This window comes from Mustela nivalis (genome assembly GCF_964662115.1).
Source record: "Mustela nivalis genome assembly, chromosome: 7".
In the NCBI taxonomy this organism is placed as follows: Eukaryota; Metazoa; Chordata; class Mammalia; order Carnivora; family Mustelidae; genus Mustela; species Mustela nivalis.
The window spans coordinates 81,294,579-81,320,277 of record NC_139026.1 but is presented as its reverse complement, the minus strand read 5'-3'; the positions used below and the strand labels follow the sequence as shown (position 1 = coordinate 81,320,277).

The window sequence follows — 25,699 nt, the reverse complement described above, 5'->3', positions numbered from 1 at the left end:
TCTTTTGGAAGATGCTGTGTACTAAATATAAATGATCTTTGAAGAAAAAGAGAAAGACCGTAATTACTGAACTATCCTGGTGTTTGGACAGGAGTTGTGGCTACAAGAAAAAACAAATATGGCAGCGTTGGCTGTCCCCGTCTGTGACCAGGATGTGGCAGACATACACTTTGTGCCATGGTCACTCAGAGCTGCAAGTGGTCCCTTCTCATTTTAACTTCACTGTGATTTAATGGTAAAAAATGTCATTCGGAAGGGAATGGGTGGTATGAAACCCAAAGCATCATATTTTATTTTTTGTGTAGACCCTTCTCTTCCAATTAGATGAGTAGTTGATTTCCCGACGTGCCAGAGGTCTCTGAGGAATCATCAATCAACTGATCGAGTGATTTTATTTTGCAATTCAGCATTTAAATAAAAATGGAAGAGGGAATTCCTCCAAGAAGTCTAAAAAATGAGCCTTGGTTAAATGATATTTGAAGTAAAACACAAAAGTACTAAAACAATTCAAATTTATATCCCCCTACTCCACTTTCATTCCTGACATTACAATGACTGGGGACAGGGGAAGTAATGACATGAAAAACGATGTGGAAGAACAAGCAAGAATTTGATAAAACCAGGTTATTCTTTTATTTGGATTTAGCCAGTTCATCTGCCTGATATTCTGACCTGTAGGTTTATACAAAGATTTTCTTAAAGAGAGCTGAGGTCTACTGACCAGTGCTCTAGTGCTGGAAGCAGAAATCTTTTTTCTAAACAAGTCTGATTTGGGCCACGGAGTATCTATAGGATCAAGTCACAACATCTTTTAGCCTCATATAGAAAATGTAGTTAATAATTCAAACTTCACAGTGTTACGTTGAAGATTCAATAAAACAAGGCATGTGAAAAAAGTTTGATTAAATACAAACCATTTGGGATTGGATGTTCAATTCTAAATAAGGGTCCCATTCAGTTGAAGGAAGGCTAGATTATAGCAGTCAGTTCCTCACTTCCTGCAACTTTGTCTGGGAGCCTCTTGGAAGAGGGAGAAGGGCTCAGAAGTGAGGGGTTCTGTTGGCTGAAGGTTGCAATGTTGAGCAAGGAGCCAAGGGCAGTGCCCTCAGATTGTCTTATAAACCAAAAATATACCTGGTATTTATTACATAGCATGCATTTTTAAAAGCATTTTGCATATATTAGCCTAGTTATACCTGACAACAACCATGTAAGGCAACAGTACCAATCCGATCATCCCCATTTTACAGTTGGGCAATTGAAACAAAGATGAAAACACAAAGAGATTCAAAGTCATATGGCTCTGCAGAACCAGCATGCAAACCCAAGCTCTGAGGCCCAAGAGTCTGGGTTCTTCTCACTTCTCTTGCCCCACACCAGCATGGAACAAAGAGGCCACGGCTACTGGGTGTGAGGTCTTGGGGACAAGAGGCAGTGGTGAGGCCGTGGGTCATCAGCAGTGGTGAGAAGATTAAAGTGCAGAAGGAAAAAGCAGTATCAGGGCAAATTGCATTGAGCCCAGCACAGGGAGTAAGGACAGAGGTTGATACACAGGTACGGGGTTGGACAAGACATTTCATAAGGACCAGATGGTCAGTCTGTGGCCAGCAAGCACCATGCTCTGCAGGTGAGGTGGGAGGAGCTTCTGCCCCACCGCCAGTAGGGCAAGGAGGAACCAGGAAGACAAAACACTACTGAAAGCAGGACAGACTCGGTGCCTTTCACCTTCAAAACCAAGTGTTTCCTTCCTTGAGGAGCCTGGAGCCTGGAGACCTAGATCTATTCATGTGGGGAAAGTACATTTATAGGTTTGTTTCTGCCAAGTTCCTTTACTTGATGTTCTCTTTACCTGGAATATTCTTTCCCAGATCCTTTCCCTCATCTTTCTCCCATTTTGTTCAGGTGACTGTTCAAATGTCACTCCTAGGATGACCCCCATTGCTCTCTATGCCTTTGCTCTGTGTTAATACACCAAGTACCAGCTGTAATCGCTTCACTTACCTTCTTTCCTCCAACTAGAGTGTAAGCTCTTTGAGCAGAAGTCTTGGTCCCCTCTATTGCTGCATTTTCAGTGCCTAAAACTCTGCCTACTGTATGGTAGATGCTCAGTAATATTTGTTGGCTGACTGAATGCATCAGAAGGGCTCATGTCAACTCCACATACATATTTAGGCTAAGTGAGCTAGAAGGGAACTTAAAGTCCAATCTAATAAATGCCAATTTTTTTCTTTTAATCAGAATACGTTCTTCAAAGACTAAGATATAATCAGAAAACAACAACAACAAAACCCTAACAGCTCTGCTTGAATCCTGAAAGTGAGGGAGAGGAATGTTCTAGAAAGAATTATAGAGAACTATTTGGAAAACACTTATCTAGACCAACTGCTTTATTTTTTTAATTGAGGAAATTGAAGCCCTGAGACATTATCTAATTCGCTGAAAAGTTACTAAGTCCAAAAGTTAGTTTTCATGAACCCCCACCTAAATGAATACTGGCTTGCAAGTTACCTGTTTTGTACCAAGCAGAGTGCAGGTTCTGTGGAGAAGCAATCCCCCTGTTTAGATTTCATGTGACAGTTACTCTGCCTGCAGATGCCAAGAGGCATGGAATGTTCTGAAAATTATAAATCCAGGCTCTGGGTAAAATTTTCTCTTTTTTATCCGAATGACAAAATTCGGCACATCGGCTAATGGCACGACCTGAATTTCTTCTACCTTCTTAAGACTGCTTCCCTTACCAAGCCCTCACGTGCACACCCAGGATCTTTGCCTCATCTCTTTCTGCAGCTCAGCAAGGCTCCTTTCTCCCCTCGCCCTCCCCTCCTCCAAACAATGAGGTTCTGCACATGTTCCACATCTGTCAGAATGCCCTCTGGCTACACACTCTGAAATACTTACCCACACAGTTCTCCCTGAGCATGTGCCTGTAGTTCCTTCAATCCCTCTCTCTGTCTCTCTCTGTGTCTCTCTCTCCTTTGTCTCTGTCTCTGTCTCTCTCTCTCTCTCACACACACACACACCCCACTCAGCTCGTGCTATAATAGGCTTTTCCTTCAAATCTTTGGCATCTAAGTCTCCCCTCCTTTGATCTTTCCTCCTCTTCCCCTTCCACCCCCTCCCTGCTCTCCTCCTCCCGCAGCCAGGCCTGACTCATTTGCCACTTTCCTCCATTCCATGGTTCCTGCAGATGGCAGGGGGAGTGGGACCATCGGCCATGAGTACCAAGTGATACGGTATTATGGAAAATTCTTCTCTAAATGAAACTCAGCCATCTGGCAAAACGTGTAACAAGGGGAAACCAAAATGAGAAGGAAAAAAATCCATGAAACATTTGCTCATTTCAGGTCAGGAAGGAAGATAAAAAACAGAAGATCATCTACTCAAATCCATCTAGTTAACATTGAAATATAAAGTAGAACCACTGGGATTAGTGATAGAAACACCTGTATCCCAGTCTTGTGTACATAATATTTAAATTCAGGATGTGAAAATAAGTTTTACCAGGAGACACTTGTAGGAGATAACATTTTTAATGGAGTTAGCAGGAGAGGAAATTTGCACCTCTGCCTGGTGTAATCTGTGAATTCCATTCCTGTGCCTTGATCTTCCAAAGTGAAAGTAAAAACTATGCTAAGATTTTTCTTTAGTTTCCTTGTTATTTTCTAAAAAAATATTTCAATGTCAAAATAAAAAATTATCTAGCATTTATTCTTTATATCCATATTCTAAATACTCTCTGATTTTTAAATATTCTACTCATGTAACCTTCAATCAGAACAGAAGGTCAAAGGATAGAGTTAGAAACATAATATGTTCCTTCTCATAAAAACTATACATCAACCACAATGAAGATTTTTCCACTTTATCTTCAACTGAGACAGAATTTTGGCACAAAGCAGAGAAAGAATGTGCTTTATGAAAAACAGACAATGCTGACTTTTCCATAACTTGGCTCTATCAAGTAGAAAGTTATTTTCTAGAAATGAAAATACAAGACCATTTATGTTTGAATAACAATCGTATTTGAATTCACTTCATAATTGGGATGTGAATTATCTATGTCAAAAGTGGGGGGAAGGGGGTGCTGATTATCAAAAGACTTTCAAGCCTCTCTTAGTTCCCCCACTATGCAAATAACACGACAATACGCAAATTTTAAAACATCCTAACTGGTCCTTCAAAACCAAATCATTCCTGGCTCCTAACAATGGTATGTGTTCTATGGAGGGATCCAAGATTTAACATTTGATCTGCCCAGGAGAACTGGGATCTTTCTGTTGGGCACACATTTCACATATATGAAATTTCAAACTTGGACTCTTGTCTTTTAAAATCTTATTTCTCTCCTGACTATAGCTACATCAGTCTCTTTACTGTTTGTTGTCACGGGCTCTTATCTCCAACGTCTCACACATACCACAGAGTCTCCCTCAAGGAGAGAGTCTGTGACTATGAATGAAAAAGAGAAGAAACCCCCCATTTCCCACCTTGATGATGGACTGCTTGTTGACATGTTTCTCCGTTCCTCTCCCTTTATCTGTTCTTGGCATAGTGGCAATGCCAACTGAATCCTGGGTCAGGAAATGTGGAATAGTCGAGATTCTTTTGATTAGAAGCAACAAGAAAGCCTCACACTTGCTCTGGCAAGAAAAGAAAGAAAGAAAGAAAAAGAAAGAAAGAAAGAAAGAAAAGAAAAGAAAAGAAAAGAAAAGAAAAGAAAAGAAAAGAAAAGAAAAGAAAAGAAAAGAAAAGAAGGAGAAGGAGAAGGAGAAGGAGAAGGAGAAGGAGAAGGAGAAGGAGAAGAAGAAGGAGAAGAAGAAGGAGAAGAAGAAGAAGAAAGAAGGTGGGGGAAGGAGGAGGAAAAGTAGTGAGAGATTTACCGTTAAGATACAGAGGTGATTCACACAACCCAAGGACAGGAATGTGGCCAGGCATAAGGAAGACTGAACAGGAATGGAAAAAGGGTCAGAATGTGTCCAACTCTCCTCTTCTGTATCATCTTAACCTGCTACTTTGTCCACTGGATGCATATAAAATGGACACCCACAGCTCCCAAGTTAAAATATTAAGTTTCCAGTTTCTCAGAGATTCTTCCTCAGAATCCCACGGAAAGGGTTCAGATTGGCCCTCCGCACAGCCTTGAGCTAATGAGTGTTGGCCAGTAAGGCCAGGGTCACATTGCCGTAGAGCTCCAGGAAGCCCGCCATTCCCAAAGGATTACTGAAGGGTGATTCGCTGGGTAGACACGAGAGAGTCACCAGCTGGTGACTGAACCAAGAAACTAACCAGGAAATGGGGGTGAAATGACAGGAAAAAGAAACTGGCATTTGAACCATTAGAAAAATATATCTGTGACAGGGCATCCAGAGGTGTAAACCACATGAAACCCCAATACAACAGAAAGATTAAACGTGTAACTTGGGTGACCCATAAGGAAGCACTTCTCATCTCTTTTCAAAAATCCCCAAGAAGGACGCCTGGGTGGCTCGGTTGGTTGGACGACTGCCTTCGGCTCAGGTCATGATCCTGGAGTCCAGGGATCGAGTCCCGCATCAGGCTCCCAGCTCCACAGGGAGTCTGCTTCTCCCTCTGACCTTCTCCTCGCTCATGCTCTCTCTCACTATCTCTCTCTCTCAAATAAATAAATAAAATCTTTAAAAAAAAAAATTCCCAAGAAAATGATCCCACTGAATTACAGCTGACATAGAGTCAGGCCTGTTAAACTGAAAATTTTGTTTTAAACTTGGTGTGAGAGTAGGGGTCAGTGAGGAGGAGGGTGGGCGTAAAGGTCAGCTTGTGGAGAAAACATCCGAGTGAGGTGGAGTTGTGCCCTGGAGACCGAAGGAGGGGGAACTTCTCCCTCAGGCCCTCAGGGAGCCTCTGTCATCAGCAGCAGGGGCTTCAGTTCACCTCAGTCTGCTTCTTTGGCTGTGGTCCCATCAGCCTAAAGTAGCAGCAGTTAAAGACCAGGCTCTCGGTAAAGACATTTAACATCTCCCAGACCCAGAATGCAGCGCCCTGGGTGTTGTAAGTTCCTGCATGTCTGTTCCATATCACCACAGCAACAGAGCCTCCTAAATAGAAAGGAGATGTTGAGAAAATGAAGGGTCTTTGCAAAGGTGAAGGACAGTGTGACATGTGACACGAGGCTGTCGCCTCGTATGAGCATTACCTAAGAGATCATTTTAGGCTGAAACACAGCAGTCTGAACCCAGTTGTGTAAAAGGATAGGGTCTTCTGGGGAGGACTTTATTTAAAGTTAGGAGCGGCCTTAGAATGTCTCTGGGAACCAACACGCGATCTAAAAATGTATACCTAATGTCTAGTAAACATAGTTCTGTCCCAGAACACTAGTGTCTAAAATTAGAGCAATTGAACAAGAAGCCAGAGTTCAGCACACAGTACGGAGAACTTAGCTTTGGGCAGGCCAGCCGCATCCATGTGACCTGTTGCATGGGCCCAGGAGGGACGCTGCAGTGTCACCTTCTTTCTCTCTGTCCCAGCAGAGCCTCGTGCCCCATGGGAAGGACGGCAGGAACAACAGAATCTTCCCTCCGTACCTCTCTTCTCCCCTCTTAGAAGCTTCAGTTGTAACAGGAAGTGTTATTTCAGAGAACCGGAGCGGAAGAAAGCTGATTCAATGGAGACAGAGCAAGCATGAGCCCATTTACAATAGAGGAATGATGTTGCTGACTTACTGTTCAGAGCAAAAGTCTACAGGTGACATTCCTAGTCAACTTGGTAATGCAAAGCATGCTTTAGAGATCATGGGAACTCCCACCAAAGGAAGATGAACTTCGTGGGCTTACTTGACTTCTTGCTCAAGATTTTCCCTAAGGCCCTAGAATCAATTTCTCTCCAAAGGGAGTACTGGCTGTACTGGCTGTAGAGCCTTGTTCAATACCTACAAGATAAATAGATATATAAGTATATCTATTTATCCTCTCTCTGGGGAATATCAGTGTTAGCAAAATCCAAAGAAGCTTTTTATCCGAGAAACAGTCCTTCAATCAGTCTGTCTTTCACTGATTTATCTAATACCATTTTTAAAAAGACTGGTATCTACTATGTCCCAGGCACTGTACTAGATGTTGGCAATGTGACAACGAATAAGAAAGACATAGACAGTACTCTCAAGGGGCTTTCAGTGGGTGGAGGAAAAACAGGGATAGAAACAATGTACAATATTCCTAACTGGAAGCCTCTTTCACTGCAACCCTGCCTAATATACCTAACCCTACCGAGCAGTGTGTGGCATATTTTCCACCCACCCTGCACAGACAAAAGTTGGAAAAAATGACTTTTTCTGATCATGAAATTATGAAATATCAAGATAAAACATCACCCAAAATATAAGGAAAATGGAGCAGAGAAGGATAAAGAGTGACTAAATTACCATCCTCAGAGAGAAGAGTTGCAGGTCCCAGAAGGTTGCAGGTCACAGAAGCACCAAGAGATGAAACATAATTTCATTCACAAAGGAAATGTGTAAGATAGAAATAGTAAATTTTAGCAATGAAGCACATGTCTAAGAGCCTGGATGTGGGACTAGAGTAAAGAACAGTCTAACAAGCAATCCTAAACCACAACCTGGATGGTACTACTCCCTTAATTGAAAATCATCCTTGGAGGGTGGCAATCATTTTGCAATGTACAAATGTATCAAATCGACAGGTTGTACACCTTAACCTTACACAAGGTTACATGTCAATTATATCTCAATAATGCTGGAGGGAAAAAGTAAAAATAACTAAAAATCTCCCTTGGCTCCTCGTTGCTCATGCAACAGAATTTAAGCACACATACTCACATAAACAGTTCATGCATTCATTCAGCAGAACCTACATATGCTCTGTAGCGATCTAGGCAATGCGAATGCAAGGCTCTGATTGCTGCCCTGAAGATTCTCAGTCCAAATGAGAACATGGGCTAAAAAAAATAACTGTGATATAACGTCCTCAGAGCCATCATCATATTTACATACAATGTATCATGAAAGCACAATGAACAGAGAGCTAAATCCTTTTCAGGGCAAAAGGGAAATAAGACTTTAGACAGAATGGATATTCACATAGAGACTTGAAGGATAAATGGGAATTCTTAAAGAGAGGAAGAAAAGGCAAGACAGCAAAGTAGGCAAAGCAAAGGGAATGAAGCATGGTTTTGCTTATTCTTTTTATGGAATTATCCAGTCAGCCAGCCAACTCAGTCAAGGAGGCTATGCCTGTCTACACAACCTGCACTGGGCAAGTAAAACTCTGGGCTTTAAGAAATTAGTTTTTCTAGGAATGTATTCATGTTCGAGCCTTTGCCTGTTTGGAGAAGATTTCTCAAAAGTATTATCCAAAAGAGCAGAAGACTGTATGTAACCACTGACGATAATGAGTTGTGTATACCTATGCAGGTTAAAATATTACCAATGTAGGGGCGCCTGGGTGGCTCAGTGGGTTAAGCCGCTGCCTTCGGCTCAGGTCATGATCCCAGGGTCCTGGGATCGAGCCCCACATCAGGCTCTCTGCTCAGCAGGGAGCCTGCTTCCTCCTCTCTCTCTGCCTGCCTCTCTGCCTGCTTGTCATCTCTCTCTGTCAAATAAATAAATAAAATCTTTAAAAAAAAAAAAAATATTACCAATGTATTTATTGTGTGGTTACTTTTTAATCCAAAAATCCAGGGTGTTTTTAGTAAAAAGTGAAAGGAAAAGTTGGCCATTATCTAAGTGAGCTGATGCGTACAGATAATCTTTATTGCATAAGCAAAAAGAGATAATTTGGCAATAATCGAGTAATTTAGGCTGTGTACATAACTGAATGGTAAGATTTACTGATTCAGCGAAAGTATTTCAGGTGCCAGACTTGGTGCCAAATCATTGAAGAGACCCAGCTGTCCCTCAGAGAGCATGCATGCTAAGGAGACAGACAGATAATAAATAGGAATTAAGTTTAAAAGGTAATGAAAGTAATCACAAGTGCCAGGAAGGGAACGCAGAGCAACATAATCAGCAGGGAGGTGCTCTGCTCCTGGTAAGCAATACTTCAGCAAAGATCTGAAAAGGAGACTAAATCATTTGTACTCTTAGAGCCAGATGTTCATTTGGGCCTCCACATGGATTAAATTAATAACTACAGTGTAAAAGGGGAAAGAATGCATTTTGAAGCTGGGTGCACGAAATCTGGGCTTTGACCGCTTTGGGCCAGTTACTTCTCATTTCTGGGCACCTGCTTCCTCCTCTGCAATTTGGCCATAAGAATACACACTTACCTGAGCCACTGCTGGAACCAAGAGAAGAAAATAGAAGAATGGTCAGATCTGTTGCTCTATTAACTCATTTCTATCACCCAGGAACCCCGGAACGTAGGTAACATTATTATTCCCATTTTACAGGTGAGAAAGCAGAGAACATAAATTAGAACTGAGGTTTTGATGAGGGCAGTCTGACTGCAGATCCCATGCTTTTTAAACTCTACATTATGCTGCTCCTGTATTCGCCCTCTGTATTCATGCCTAGCAGTCAGGGCTCAGTTTGTCTTCTTCCCTTCACTTTGGACTAATACAGTTTTAGAAAACAGAAACCCTTTTACAAATCTCCATACTAAGAAAATAATGTATGAGGGGCGCCTGGGTGGCTCAGTGGGTTAAAGCCTCTGCCTTCCTCTCAGGATCCCAGGGTCCTGGGATTGAGCCCCACATTGAGCTCTCTGCTCAGCAGGGAGCCTGCTTCCTCCTCTCTCTCTCTGCCTGCCTGTCTGCCTACTTGTGATCTCTGTCCGTCAAAAAAATAAATAAAATCTTTTAAAAAAGAGAAAGAGAATAAAGTATGAAAACAAAGAATTAGCTAAGGAATCCTCATCACTGATCTCCCTGATACGAGGAAGTGGAGATGCAACGTGGGGGGTTTCGGCGGTAGGAAAAGAATAAATGAAACAAGATGGGATCGGGAGGGAGACAAACCATAAGAGACTCTTGGGGGGTAGGGAGAGGGTGGTGGGGTTATAGACATTGGGGAGGGTATGTGTTATGGTGAGTGCTGTGAAGTGTGTAAACCTGGCGATTCACAGACCTGGACCCCTGGGGCTAATAATACATTATATGTTTATAAAAAATTTAAAAATTATTAAAAAAAAGAATCCTCATCACTACTAAAGAACATTAAAAAATGTTTAGTGTTAATGTCCAATAAATGTATCGTATAGCCATAAAAATGGTTGTAAAAGATTAAACAGCATGAAATGTTCATTATATATTAACTGAAAAGCAAGTTTCACTTGGCCAGTGTGATCAATTTTTGTAATATATGTATGCCCAGGAATAAAAGGCCAGAAAATACACTTTTTAAGATTTTATTTATTTATTCAACACAGAGAGAGAAACCGAGCACAAGCAGGCAGAGCCACGGGGGGAAGGAGAAGCAGGCTCTTCTCCGCTTATGACCTGAGCTGAAGGCAGACGCTTAACTGACTGAGCCACCCAGGCGCCCAGGGAAAATACATTTTCTTTGTACTTTTCTAGATCTTTCAGATTTTTTATAATGGACATGTTCTTTCAGTACAAGAGAAACAATAGAATGGAAGGGATCAAAACACTACTCCTGTTAGAATGGTCTATTCATCTTTGTTTATTCATATAATATTTTTCCTTGTGGAATAACCCTTCCCTTAACAAAGATAAAGCATTCCAACCATACACTGCCTTGTCCGAAGGTTAGAGACCAGGGCAGATAAATATAGACTACACTGGCATTTGTAGTGTAGTTCTGCCGCAATAGGACCCCTCTCATCGAAAGTCCCTCTCCAAGTTCATTGCTTTCCCCACGAAGGATCTTATCCGTCCCTCCGACGCAACACAAGGGGCAGTCCAAATGTGCGTTTCTCTGATAGGAGCAGCATCGGGTTCCTTTGACACTTAAAACAGTTAAAGCGCTCATCTTTAATGTAGAACAGAGCTAGGGAATGGGTTGTTGGAATTAGGCATGTTAATTTAGCGGCCATCCTAGCACCGTGAGGAAATCGGACCTCATTTTATCTGACTTTAACTGGAAATCTCATCAGCATTCCTCCGACTGCAGCTGCAAATGATACCTTTATGCTTACAGAGCCCTGTAGCACACTAACCTATAAAACAGATAAATGAGAGGAAGCATTTCTGCCTCACACGGAAAAAGATGCTTTGCTTTACAAAAGATTCACCTCGGGGCTTTTTTAATAGATGGACCCCTGTGAACAGCTGTTTATTTGTTTACAGGTCATTAACTATTTGGCTGAAAAACCCGCTGAGGCCAGGGTGGGTTCAAGAGCCAGTGACGCTGTAAACTAGAGATCAATTAAACGCGGAAACAGAGCTTTCCGGTGGAGAATCCCACCCTCTTTTTCCTGGCCTGTGTGTGGGAAGGAACCGAGAGAGAGCCAAGAAAAGACAGGACAGATTAGGAAGAAAGTGATTTTGGTGTAGTTCTGAGAAAGCTACAAGGGGTATTTGCATGTAGTGGGGGAGGGAGAAGAGGAAGGGCAGGAGGGACAGACACGGAGGTGGCCCCCCAGACCTCAGTGGGAGGCCGGTCCCTTAGGCTGTTCCTGGTGGCTGAGTCTTTGTTGCTCGCGGCAGGACTGCAGTGGGAGGAGCTGTGAATTACCGATCCCGGTCAATGCCGGGCTCTGCTGGGGAGGCTTTGCAACAAGAGCTCTTGTTTTGCAGATCCAGAACAGTCCCTAAGACCCGTCTTCAGCCAGAGAAGAAGGGCCCTAAGAAAGATCAGTTGCAGGGGCTCTTCAACCCCTACTGTAATTAACAGGTCCTGATTTTTATAAAAATCTGTCACTCCATTCAACCATTAAAGCAAACATGAGATACAGTCAGTTTTCCTTCTCTCATTTCCTCTAAATCCCATGCCAACTTGAGCTTTGTCCTCAACAGACCCGGGTCTCACGGTCTATCTTCCCCCCCGGAAAGCTGGCTGGGTTTAGGTTTAACCACTCAACCGTTGCTTTCTGTTTCACTTAATGAAAAATTTAATTTTTCTGGCAATTATTGATCTGATGTCAGTCCTTCATTCTACGGGCAATGATTTATGGCCAGATTGCATGATGTGCATTGATCCAAGGCTTTTAATACTCCTTTACGGTGCTTATTTTCCTACTAGTCTGAGAATCAGAGCTGGCGGGATCGCTTTCTGACGACCATAGCATCACTCTCAGGGACACCTACCGGAGTCAACCAAAAGCTCCCCTTAGTTTCACTAGTACTATGGACTCCTTGGTACCAGCTCCAAATCCAATCCCACTCTGCCCACGGGAAGATAAGGATCCTTGTTATGCTGATTGAAGGGCACAACTTCTGCATTCCAAGACTGGCCTCTAAAAGCAGCTGAACCTGCTGACCAATTACTGTCTAGAAGAACAGCTAACCAGTAATTATGTTACACCAAACTGGGCTATTGTTAGACGCAGGTCACATATAAACGAATAACAGCAAACAGTTGTATCCAAAAGAGTTCCCCCATTCAGTTATACAGGGATTCATTGAGGGGCTGAATTATCTTGGAACCAAATCAGGTTGTATGTAGTCCTGTTTAAAATTAAACATGATTCAGGAGTTAAATCAAGATTCCCCGAGGGCACAGATAAATGGGGTTTGGGGTGACTGCTTCCCTCAGAACACTCCAGGCCAGAGTCTTCTTCTTTTGTTTTTAATGGACTAGAATTTTAGAAATTCAGCTAAATGTTTCCTTAAATTCTTAAACAGATGCATAGATCAGAAATCAGAAACTCCTTTACATTGTCCACGGATGTTACTGAGTTTATTGTCCATTATTTTACTCAAGAGCCTTTGTGTAGATATCCTTTTGACAAATCTCTTTAAAAGATTACGATTCTCCTCCCTCAAAAAAAAAAAAAAAAAAAAAAGCCTTTCTTTTGTGATAAACCTTGATCCTTGAAGGTTTTCCAAATTGTCATATTTCCTACTTTATCTTGGCAGCTAGAAAATAGAGCACCTGGCAGGGAAGCCTGGGTGGCTAGGGGAAGTGGTGAGAGCGAGCTGTTTTTATTGTGTACCTATGTACATGTTTCACCTTTTGCATTTTGAAACCTATGCATGTATGATCTCTATCAAAAAAAATTAATAAAATTCCAGTAAGATGGAACAACGGCGACTAAGAAGACTCTTCTTTAATTTGCTATTATTCTCTTCCCTGTTTTTGGTGGAAATCGCTAGATTGCTTTGCTTTGTTTATTTTTATACTAGCCTTATATGGCAAAATTCAAAGTTAATAATTCTTATTGGAATTAGACTAGATAAATATGCAAATACATACATACCCCACACCCATACACAAAGTCACACATTCCAATCCTAGTGCTGAAAGATCCCTAGAGAGCTGCTACTCCCATCCCCTGACCTGATGAATGGGAAGGACAGGCCAGAGAAGATTTGTACTGTCTCCAGAACCCATGGCCCCATAATTCCCAGTCCCTTGCCCTTTCATTGACATCGAATATACATTGCAAATCAACCAAAAAGATGACTTGCTTTATAAAAGTACTACTGCATACCACTTGGAAAAGCCTAATAATTGCAAAAGCGAAAGCTATCTCTGAGAACTAATTTTCATCTTTATAGGAAAATGAAATGAGCCCAGATATGTATTTTTTTTTCTTCTGCAGTGCTATTTATATTCAGCAACTTGTGTTACTTTGAGGAAAAGGACATTAGTTTTGTCAGTTTCTGCTCTCCTGGTTCCTCCCTCGCCATCCCCATAAGCTAAAACATAAACCCCTTCAGGCAGCACCCAGTGTCCTTCAGAGTCCTACTTTCCAGCCTGGACTGTCAGCTCTCCACACGACTGCCCATTTTCTACCATGCCAAACTACTTCTGGGCTCCTACAGGTGCCCTTCCCCAGTGTGTTTGCTTGCATCTGTACACACTGCCCCCTCTGAGGGACATTGCTCTTCCACCGAAAGCTCCCCTCCCCGGGAACTCTTGGGGGGATGACTCAATGTCACTTTCTTGAAAACACTCACCTGACCTCACAGGTGTCATTAGCTGCTCCTTCCTTTGCTCTCCTGCTCCCAATAACATCTTCCAGAGGCCTCTCTCTGCTGGGTGAATATTAATGACATTGGTCTCCCTAATAAAAGTGTAAGCTCCAAGGGTCTTTTCCATAGTTGTCTCCCCATTGACTGCCTAGCACTGTGCTTAGCATACAGTAGGTGATCAATAACTGTTCTCAGAAGGAAAAAAGGGGAGAGAGGGAGGAAGGGAAGCCAGCATTTGGGGATGCAAACAGAAAAAAGCCAGCCTGTATGTTCACCTTTGATCGTCGTCAAGGAATAGAACATTTCCACAATGGCTAGTGGGCCCGGAGTTAGGTGCTTACAAAGAAACTTAGAAAACCATGCAACATGGACCTTAGGTAGGAAAGCAAGCAGATATACTCCTTGCTGCCTTGTTCTCTTCGTTCTTTTGAGACTGATGCCTGAGAGCTACTCTTGGTGGAGCATTCCCTTCCACTCACATAAAGGCAGGGATGTATTTGTATTAGCCTTTGGTATTGAGCAGAATGTCTTAGAATATACTTACATAATAGTTATGATACACACAACTGAAAACAGTACTTATAAGCCCATGATTTGTGCCTCGAATTCGTTTTACTGTCCAGCCCCTCATCTCTTCACTTTACTGAATGACAACAGTTTCTCCACCTGGGGACAAAAAGAAAAAAGTACAAGTCTGACAGCTGCATTCTAATCCGCACGGTGCCACGTGATGGTGAGCACATTTTTTTTCTCTTTCTCATCAGTTTCTTGCTCTATCAAATGAGACATTGGAACTGACGGCCTCTCCTAGATCTAAAACCTATGATTTTGCATCTCTAGGGTACATCAAGGATATGGAACTACATGCTTAATAAATATGAGTAATCGACCAATATTGGTTGCATTTAGAGAGTGCAGGCACAGTCTCAAGTTCATAGGCATATGTGAGGGATATAAAGCAATTTTGGAAATGACCCTGCCCTCAAAGGGCCAATAACCTAATCAGAACTTTGAAACACACAAAGCATGCCAAATGTCATAAAAGCAAACATGCAAAATGCCAGATGAGGAGGAGAGACAGTAAAAACTTTGACACCACACAGCTGGTATGTTAGCAAACCTCACTCATAGCAGACATGGAGAGGATGAACCACAGAAGTACCCTGGACAATAGCTTCTCCAACTTCTGATGCTCATAAATCAGTGAGTCATCATGGTTTACTGCTGGATCTTTTAAATCAATTTCAGCATCAGATTTAAACAGGGGAAAGAAAAGAAAATGCAGTCCTCCAGTGAACCCTCCAGACCTTAATAAAAGTCATGTCAGTAATAGTAACGATAGCAATGGCTTGCCGAATGCCAGTCACTGGGTCCGTCAATGGGCACTTGTACTATGAAGAATCAAATGACTCAACTCTGTCTCCAGTGACTTTGCTCCCACATAGAGCGCTTCCCTGACAGACTCATCCCCCTCCACTGTGGGGAGAGAACAGGATCAGTGTATTCCTGCCATGACTGTGACCAGAACTTCTTTTCCTTTGGTTCTGTTTTCAGAGTCACCCCTCCATGCTCCTCCTTAACACTTGGCAGCCACAGACCTTTCCTGATTCTTGCAGCAAATCGATGAGGGAAGCCATAAACGTCCTACTGTATTCAGGTCTCTGGCAGGCTCCACTGACCGGACTGCCTGCCTATTCTAACCAATGTAATGGAATAAGAGCTACAGCCGCTTCCAGACAAACTTCGATTTCAGATTAGACAAGATTTCATGCAACTTACAAATACAGAAGTTTTTGTGTCTTGCGGTTCATGGGCCGGGATCTCACCATCTTGAGTCATCCCCTTGGCGAAAATATACTCCTGATTCTTTGAGTTCATTTTCAGCTGCTTTCTCAGTGGGGCATTCATTTTTTCTTTCCCTCATATTGAATTATCCTGCTTTGATGGCTGAAATAGTACTTTTTAGCAAGAGTGGGTTGTAACTCTGCAACTCTGTAAAAAAGGATTAAGTGCGTTGATTTGCTTGGCACCCTAATTTCCTCTGTTTCTCTGTAAGGCTCCTTAAACTTCATTATTACACAATGTAGAAAGCTAAATTAAAAGAGAAATTCCCTGTCAGTTAACTCACCCTGAAAATTAAAATATTACCGTTTGATTATTGGTTTAGTTTCCCATTTGCCTTTTAACCTAATAGAGTTAGTAAACTAATTTCCTTTATACATTTCACTCCGTCACAGCGTGAGTGACACATCATTCTGCTAATGCTTTTAGACAGTAATGTAGAGGGCAGTGTGCTGCAGTCACAAGGGAAGCACGCTAACATGAAAGTCTAATTTCTAGACCCATGAGTGGCTCTCACTCACCAGAAAACCACATCCTGGAGCAGGGTGCTAGCCTGGGAGCGCCAGTTCCCAGGGGGGTCATGGAATGTGTCTCCAAGTGGCCTCCGCTCTCCTACCATGTGACTGGATTTTCAGAGTGGGTGAGCACAAGGCAATCGTTTCCTTTGTTGCTGTTGTTGTTTTCTGCTCATGGACGCAGCATGTAGGTATCATTCCCCATCTTCCCCCTTCCCATCTTCAACTCCAGAAGAAGATGGACTAGAAGTATCACAATTTCCGTTTGAAAGTTGTTCCTCTTGTATATTTATAGCCCATAACCACAGGATTGAGCATGTCATTTTTTTCCCCCTTAGGCTTGCTTGAGTTTTGTTTTATTTTAATGCCCCCACAAATTCTGGGCTCGGGGTGGGAGTTGGGGGTTGGGTTGGCGGGGCATGAGTAGGAGTTGAGGAGTTATTTAAACTCTGACATCTGGGAATTCCTGCCCCAGACAAAGCACAAGGGAGGGGAAAAGCTAATTCAGACATTGCAGGTCATTCCTGAAGATATTTATGGAACGCCATGTGCTATCTATAGGAAATTTCAAGCCTACTGCCAAAAGAATAGGCAACAGTCTGAAGCAGGAATTGCTACTTTTTATAAAATGAAGAGAATATGTCGGGAAGCCTAAGATCTAGAGTCTGAGAAGCTGAGGATTGATTTTAATCCTCCTCCAGTGACTCAGCTAAACGTTCCAAAGTTCCTTTTAGATGAAAAGAGAGAAAATAAGTCACCATTTAACTCAAGATATTTCCAGAAAGGTCATTAGAAGCCGTCATGTCACTCTCTTTAGTTTTCATAAGCTGTCAGCGAGAATAAATTAGTTGTGAGTGTCTCTACATTGTGCAAAGAATATTTGAAATAAAACAGGGTTAAAAGCTGTGAGCAAAAGAACATTTATTTTTCTTCTTTCTCTCAAACTCACAGGTATGTAAAATTGATAATGTCCGGTTTGAAATATAAATAAGAAAGACAGAAACAGAGAACCAAAATACACAAACACCAAGCTATTCTCCGGTCCCAGCCTCTCTATTTTGGGGTTGGAGGTCCAATTAATCTTGCTCCCAAAGCTGGTATCTGCTCTGGGCTCCTCCAAGCAGCAGCTCTGCCTCCCTCATGTGCAGATAGCGCTGGATTTCACCCTGCTTTCTAATCTGGCCACTGGGACTCTGGTCTACCCTTGAACTCCAGCTGCCTCTTCCTGGGAAGTTAGACCCTGCCGCTGAACTCAAGTTGCCACTTCACCTAGCCCACTGCCTCCCCATCTAGGGCTGTCTCTACAGCCCAAATATCTGTCCCTGAGTTCCTTCAGACTGTGGACCACACTAGCCTTGGCTGGATGGCTTTAGGGATGGGCTGACCAGCCCTCTCCATCCCCACCTCACTCCTTCCTTTGCCCCCTCTATTGGGGCCCAGGAGTCACTTGTCATTTCACGTATTTTGTGTCTATTCTGTTCCAGTGACTGTGCAAGGCACTAGAGGTACAACATTGGATTTGGCAGAACGCCGCCCCCCAAAGAACAGACTAGTAGAAAAGACAACAGGGGCACCTTGGTGGCTCAGTCAGTTGGGCATCTGAGTCTATTTTGGCTCAGATCATGATCTCGGGGGTCGTGGGATGGTACTCTGCATGGGGTTCTGTGCTGGGCATGGAGCCTGCTGAGGATTCTGTCCCTCCCTCTCCCTCTGCCCCTCCCCTTTCCCCCCCTCTCTCTTTCTCTCTTTCCAAAAAAAGAAAAAAAGAAGAAAGAAAAAAGAAGAGACAACGAATCAAAGATTACAAGGATTGCTGTAATAAAGGAGTGGACCCCAACCCCACATTCTCCTCCCACACGTTTTTGAGGTGGTCTTGGATTCTGGCACATGTCCTGGGTCAGTTTTCACAAGAGATGGTCAGTTTGACTCAGTTAACTGTTAAAACCTATAATCCCTTTTTAAATGAGCAACATAGAATGGTCGAGTATTACTGAGGAATAATCATTTCAGGATCACTACTGGCCAAACTTCCCAAAGCCTGGTGCACATTTATGGAGGATTGCCTGGAGGGCATGCAGATTAGCCCTTTATAGAACTACTGTCAACTGTGGGACTTCGTGAGGTCCCTGAGGCCCACCCGTCAGGACATGTGAGGGCCTCCAGCAAACCTCTCCTTTAGGGGTTTGATAGAACTATGAGGGGTCCATGAAAAACAGTTTTTTCTGGGGAGTCTAAAATTTAGCAGAAGAGGATAGGTACTACTCTGTTCTTGAAATGCCCTCTTCTTTTGAGTTCTTTCACACCCTTTTCTCCCTAGCTCCTTCCTGTATCTTTAACTTCTTCTTAGTCATTTTTCAAGGTTACTCTCTGTTGACATCCAAAGCTGAAACCACGGTCTTCCCCCACCAAAGCTTCTTCATGACCCAGCGTCTGTCCATGTCTCTAGGCTCTTCCAAGCCTCCATCCTCACTCTCCCCTTCAACCCCAACCTGCAGCCAGACTGGACGTCTTTCGGTTTCTCAGATTCACCATACTTGCCCTCACACCCTCACTTTTACACAAGATGTTTCCCTTCACCTAAATTGCTTGAATACTGACACAAGTGCATGCAAACGCCTGTAGGCACATGCATGCACGCACATGCAACTTTCCTTAGGTTAGTTCACCCTTCAGATACCTCTTCTTCCAGGAAGATTTCCCTGACCCTACCTCTGTCCCCTCCAACTCTGTGGCTTACCCTGTTGTGCACTATTAGAATGCTCTGGATTACTAACTTCTCTGTAATTGTGACACACTCCGAAATAACAATCACGAAGTGAAGTGAATTCAGTTTCCCCTTCTGAAAAATGAATTTTCTGAAAAGTGAAGTGAGAGATGTCCTCTCTCAGAAACAGTTTCAAGAAACACATTGTGGTGTGCTCCGCAAAGATGTTGTCGAGGATGTTGTGTATCGTTTGTCTGGAGCCGTCTTCATGATGACCTGGAGTGGGTGCTTCTTTCCATTCTTTGATTTAGTAGTAGTTGGGCGTTTCTCCTGAAAGGAATATTTTTTTATCTTAGAGATGTTTTCAATTGTGTAACAATTCTGTTACCCTATTGGCTGCTATAAACCTAAGAATTAAATTGTGTCCCACTCTTTATGGAGTTAATTTTATGAATTTGTCTCCTTTCTGTTTCTCATTTCATACTTACTTTCAAGTGAAAATTTCAAGCGCACTTGCTGTATGTTATTGCTGTTTAATTTTAAATGGCTTTAAATCTTTTTGGAATAAGGTCAGGTGTAACTGATCAAATAAACAAATGACGGGATAAAAGGGTAGAAAGTTGAACAGAGAAAAGTAGCCTCCAAATGGTGATACCAGTTAGTATTTTTTAATTGCAAGTCACTTAAACCCCAGACTTGCTGAAAAGATAACAACAAATATCAATTTTATCTGAAACCTTCAGTGGTAGTTTGTTTTCATGCAGAGTTCAATCCAGGGGCTCAAAGAAGATCCATAGGGATAGAGATTTGTTTGGTTTTACTGTTGAATTTCCAGCAAAGAGATCACTGGTATATAAATGCTAAATAGGTATTCATTCGTTGAATTTGTTGCTGTGAAATTTCTAAAAGTTCCTGCAAAAGTTCCCGACTTGGGTCACATGCCCATCCCTGGACTAGTTTCGATCAGGAGGACCCAGACCTCTAGTTTTCCAGGGCTGGGTACCCATGGGCCAGGGATAAGTCTCCAAGGAAACCATGGGCACTGACAGTGGGGAAAAGTGGTTCCCCAAAGAAAGTCTGGGGTATTACAAAGGAGAAATAGATGCTAGGCAGGCAAAACAACAATATGCATTTCAGTGGACCATCAAAAACGTGATGTTTAGATTGAATTGTAAAGGATAAGCAGGAATTAGCTAATAAAGAAGGCAATTATCAGCAGGTAACATTCTAGGTATGTTCAAAGCACAAGAGGCATAAAATAGCTTGACGCTTTCCAAGAACTGTAAATTGTTTAATATGGTTAAAGCAAACAAGGGTGGGGACCAGCGGGAAAATAAACTGGAGAGATAGAGTACAAATATGATGGACCTTTAAAGCTAATCCAAGGAGGGTGTGCTCAATCTAGAAAGCCCTGGGTAGGGAGTTCCTAGGAAAACCAATATAGGATTTCTAGCAAGGGAACATGCCTTATAGGTAAGCCTGTGACCCCCATTAAAGGGTCAAAACTGATTTGCCCTGGAAACACTGCGTGGAACTGAGTCTTCAGGTCAGGGAAAGAATCCCCATTGTGGGCAAACACAGGGAACAGGGACCAAGCAAAGCCTGGCAATCAGACAGATTCAGGGCCTGCCAACATTGTCAGTTCTTGCTTTTTTAAGGTTCAAGCTACAAAGACTCTATCTACCTCCAAACAAGATGACATCCTGAGGTACTAGGAGGGGGCCGCCTCAACAGATGAATGTCTGAAGGACACAACTCAGTGCATAAAGCTATTATTTTAAAAAATATATATATATCATTTGTTACCAAGGCTTTAAAACAAAAGTGAACATGCCCTAAGTAAATTTATTTAAGTATGGTACCATATTGGTTTGTAAAGGCAAAGTAATACCAGTAATATAAAAGACCCAGAAGCAACCCAGTGGTCCGCAATGAAGCATGCTTTTTTTAGATTAAATTTTAAAATTGTTCTTTTCTACCTTGCAGGATTTCCTATGGAGGCAGGTGTAGAGAAGGGTGGCTATGGCATTATATAAATCTTCCGTGTAGTGAGTCTTTTCTGCACACCTAGCATTCAGTCCTCTTTGTATCTATCTCTCTGAGGTAGCTATTACTCTCCTCATTTGCAAATGAAGAAACTAAGAATCATCTCAAAATTAATGACATTCTCCTGGGCTACATTTAGTAAGGAGAGGGGCTGAGATTTGAATTCAGACCTCTCCCACTGCCAATCGTCACACGCACAACCCAAAGTAATGTTATGAGAGTCCTGGTTGAAGACCAAGCATTCGCATTTGCACTGGATCCCAAAGATGCTGCCCAGCGCACTGTCCAGAAAGGGAATAAGCCTCTGAAGGGAACAATTGCGGATTCCCTACTGTGCCCAACATATTTGATGCTCAGTAAACAAAACCTTTGTGGCATCACCACAGACTTGAAAGTCCTCTGATAACAGATTCATTTCTTATCATAAGAAAGTAACACTTTCTCCAATTATTAGGGAGGTGCAAGTGCAGGCTTTATAAATATTCTCTCCATGGGCTTCTTCATACCAGTTCTGCCTGCTGCAAATGTCTGCTGGTCCACTGAGGAGGACTTCCTCATGAAGATGCTGCCGGGTGATGCTCCGTCCTCAACTGATTCTACTTCACCTCTTTGTTTAGTTTGTTGGGGAACTGCTTTCGCTTGAAGGTCTTGACTGAGACAATAGGCAGACACTCACAGATATTAACAAAGAGAGTGGACTCTGCCCTTAAACCTACTCATTTTACCACCTCCATGGGTGAAATCAATCACATTGTCAATCTTCTTGGGCAGTTCTGGAGGTTAGATAGAAGCTAAAAGTTTATAGCTTCATAGAAGCATTTGTAACCATGGCAAGATAAACAGACAATACTTAAAAGGCTAACTCCAATAAAATGCTGAGGCGCTGGACAGCCTAGGTTGTGTTTCCTCAGATTCCCATCAGTTACAAACACCAAAAGCAAGTGGAGTTATGTCAAAATCCACAGCCTTGTTTCCTGAGTGATCTGTGCTCAGAGATCAGAAACCCAGCCTGTGTATCTAGAAGGGAGAGAGTTTCTGTAGTGCCAGAGATGTGAGTCAGACTTGGAATTACAGGGCACAGGGCCAAGGTGAAACATTTCCCTAGATTTGCTGTTTCCTCCTCCCTTTGCCTTTAGATGTTATTTCCTTACGTCCTCTTTTTTGACTCTTTTTTTTTTTTTTTTTTTTTTTTTTTGCTGAGTATTTCCTTGCTTCTCTTCCAATGAAAATCGAAGAAACTCTGAAAAATTCTGATGGGCAATTTTGATTTTTTTAAAAGGAATAAAAAATGGTTCTTACAAAACACACACACACACACACACACACACACACACACACACACACACACACACACACACACTCCCCTCTCCTGGAGGATGATACAGTATCCTAGAGGGTTGTGAAAGCTGTCGACAGATCAGGGAAGCTCCAGCTTCACAGAGACACCTGTCGTGTTGGGGTTAGCAGCTGCCGTCGGGTCTGCCCTCTGCGTCCTGGGAGGAAATTGTACCCACACGGTGTGTGCCTTCACTGATCTGGAACTGGAAATGGCGAGAGGTTCTAAGGCAACACGAATATCACGGCACAACTTGCAAACAGGCCTAGTCCCAGTTCATCCTGGGAGAACGTGCCTGAGAGCCCAACCCTGGGAATCGGGCAGAGAGAAAACCTGGAGAGTCGCTGGCCAGCGGGAAAAACGATCGTCGTGATCAAATTAACAGTGTGAACACGACTTTAAGTAAGCCATGCTCACTTGGGTCAGGCTCTGGACATCGAGGGTGGGCTGAGGTTCTCCAACGCACTCCCCACAGTTGGAGGTTTTCTTGGAGATGCTGGGACCGTCGAGGAGGGGACGGGAAGGAACTAGACGAAGCCTGTAGGATTACACGAGATAGGACGGAGTCCAAGTGGGTCCCCAGCGGGGCGAGGCGCGCAGGAAGGGATCGAAGAGTTTAATTAACTACCCTCCCCCCCCCCCAGCACACACACACCAAGTGAAAAGAGACCCACATAGGCCATCCCCAAACCGTTTGATCAGAGGAAATTGGGTTTGTCTTTCCCCCAACTTCACCCTTCCTGTCTTTCAATCTATCAGGATTGTTGGTTTTAAAAAAAAGGGGGGGGAGGGAGCAAAAAATCGGGGGCGGGGCAGAGGAGACGACCGAGCCGCTCTTGAGAACCTGGGCTGCGCCTGGGTGAACTTCGTCTTGCAGATAACCCGCCCCTCGCTCGGCTCCGCCGGCTGCTCGGCCCGCTGGTCCGGCCCAGCTCGCCACCCGCCCGCACGCCCTGCCTCGCCGCCCCGCGCCCGCGTGCCTGCTGGAGCCCGGCAGGGACCTGGCCGTTCGGGGCCGAGCCGGGGTGCGCGTGGGCGCGCGCGCCGAGCGGCCTGGATCCCGCGGCGGCGTCCGCGCTCCGCGTTTTCGCTCCCGCCGGGCCCCGGAGGCCGAGGGCGGGGTGCGCGGCGGCGCCACGGCGCGGGGCTCGGGAATCCGAGCGCACTCCGCCTGCAGCCCGCTGTGAGCGCCGCCTCTCGCGGCCGCCGCCGCCCGACAGCGCGCCCCGGAACATGCCAGCCTCGCGCCGCCCGCGCTGACTTCCCCGAGGGCCGCCGCGGTCCGCACGGCGACTGGCCGGACTCTCGATGCTTCGCTCGCTGCCCGCCCTCGCCCACCCCTGACGCGGCGGACCGCAGCTCCGCAGACCTGCCGCGGCGCGGAGGACCGTCCAGCCGACTTCTCGCTCCCTCGCGCGGGGTGAGTGGCAGCCCGGCTCCCGCCGGCTCTGCAGAGGGGCTGCGGCGCGGCAGTGGGGGGCGAGCGCCGCAGGGGAAGGGCCGGGCACCTAGGGTGTCGCTGCGGGGGGCCTGTGACACCCAGACCGGGAGGGCAGAGCGGAAAATAAGGGAGAAGGGCAGAATCGGTTTGTTGGGCTGTGTAGACACTGAAAGCGGATACGGAGCTGCAACACCAAGAGGGCTTCAGATAGGCTGCCCGCATAGCTCCTGTTTGCTGCATCACAACCAACTCTTCCCTTGATTCTCTTCTGCGTGCAACCCCGTTCGGTGGCCCCAGAGTTGGGGTGATGAGGGACGCAGGGAGGCGAGGGTGCGTTGGCATGTGTCCGCCGCTTAGGATCGCCTGTCACCTACTGGCGTCCGGAGGCAGGGAGGGTGCTCCGGAACGCTCTGCGGAAAGGGCCGATTGCTTTTTGGCAGGGGTGCATTAGCTCCTCCGCCCCCTCCCGCCCCGACAAAGGTGTTTTCTGCATGTAGCACGTATGTGGAAAAGAAGGGGAGCGTCTTCCTCCCTTTAGGCAGAAAAAGTTGGAGAAACTGGGCATGGTAATAATTAGCAGGACCGGGACTCAGGATGCAGCAGAAAGCTGTTAAATTTTCATTGCCCTCTAAGAAAAACAAACGACATCGCCAGTGACGCTCGGCAGTGTCATATTATTTCGGGGACTTTGGAAAAATTGCCCACAGATTGTCTTCAGCAGGCTGAAGACTGAGGCAGGGGTGGGGGAGGATGGCTGGCAGCACACGGAGTGGCGGCTTGCCTAAGGAGGATTCGGAATCACAACCCAAACATATTTGGTTGCTGCTTTTAGAAAGAGTATGGGAGACAGATCTGGGCCATGAACAAGGTGAAGAATACACCCGGGAACCTGCCGGAAGGGGATCGTGCTCAGAGGAGTTCAGATCTATTTGTGCTATAAAGAGCAGGCATGCATCTATGACTTTTAGGATGGATTTTATGAAGGACAGCTTCTACTCGACCAAATTGTATGTGAGCACGCCTTGCCGTTGTGTGTCCCTCCTCCTCTTAACCAGTACTTCAGAAGGCTGTGCCTGCAGCAGCTGGCGTTATGTAATTGATGTGATTCACCATCAGATATTTTTTTAACGTACTTTCGAAGGAAAGAGAACTTCTCTCTGCCCCTTCAGACAGGCCCAAGGTGTAGGCCGGCAAGGGTTGCTGAATGTTTGCCCTGGTCCGGCTCCAGATGTGTGAGCTCAGCTGTTGCCTGTCACTTAGGTGACAACTGGCCTTTTCCCACTAAGCCTTTGCTGTCTCCATTCTCCTCAGTGAAGTGTCAGTGTTCCGCCGCCTTCTATTATCAAGAGTGGACTGCAGCCCCTTGGGAGGCTGCGGTCTTATTTGACCATCCTCAACAATATGTGTTTTCAGACTCTAGGAAGGAGGGGGAAAATCCCATGACAGCAAGATAGATACATTTTGAATTGAGCACCAACTTAATCCAAAGATTCTGCTTTAATCAAGACAGCTCTGGAAGGATGACGCAATATTTGTCAAGCCTTTTTCCCTGGAACAATATTTACTCCCACCAAGGGATTTTAAACTTAAACAGCAGCCATTTATCTTGCTGTCTGGTGGGGCCGGGTTCAGTTTGCCTCCAATGTGGTTCTAGCCTAGGTGGCTGGGTTTGGCCTGGGACAGGAATCTGTCATTGTAGCCCAGCTGGAGCTTGAAGAAAGCAAAATACAGCACCTGCTGGTACCAGAGGGTTTCTAAATGCCATCAACTGGCGAGTCAGGAAACAC

The 25,699-nt window shown here is 44.4% G+C and overlaps 2 protein-coding genes across 3 annotated transcripts in view; one reads left to right on the top strand and one right to left on the bottom strand.

Annotated features, from left to right (window-relative positions):
• Window positions 1-22,790: 22,790 nt before the first annotated feature.
• On the bottom strand, window positions 22,791-24,254 carry LOC309870292 (uncharacterized protein; the record flags this gene model as incomplete). The annotated part of the gene is made up of 2 exons (XM_082742461.1): window positions 22,791-23,009; window positions 23,316-24,254. 2 exons carry the CDS (start codon window positions 24,252-24,254, stop codon window positions 22,845-22,847), a joined length of 1,104 nt encoding a protein of 367 aa, XP_082598587.1. The 3' UTR covers window positions 22,791-22,844.
• Window positions 23,753-25,699, top strand: part of PRICKLE1 (prickle planar cell polarity protein 1) — a 116,565-nt gene continuing 114,618 nt past the window's right edge. Inside the window, exon 1 of one of the 2 annotated variants that reach the window (XM_082742265.1) lies at window positions 23,753-23,891. The gene's annotated coding sequence lies outside the window, so the exon portion shown is untranslated. The remainder of the gene's footprint in view (window positions 23,892-25,699) is intronic. The other variant, XM_082742272.1, reaches the window with a different exon arrangement.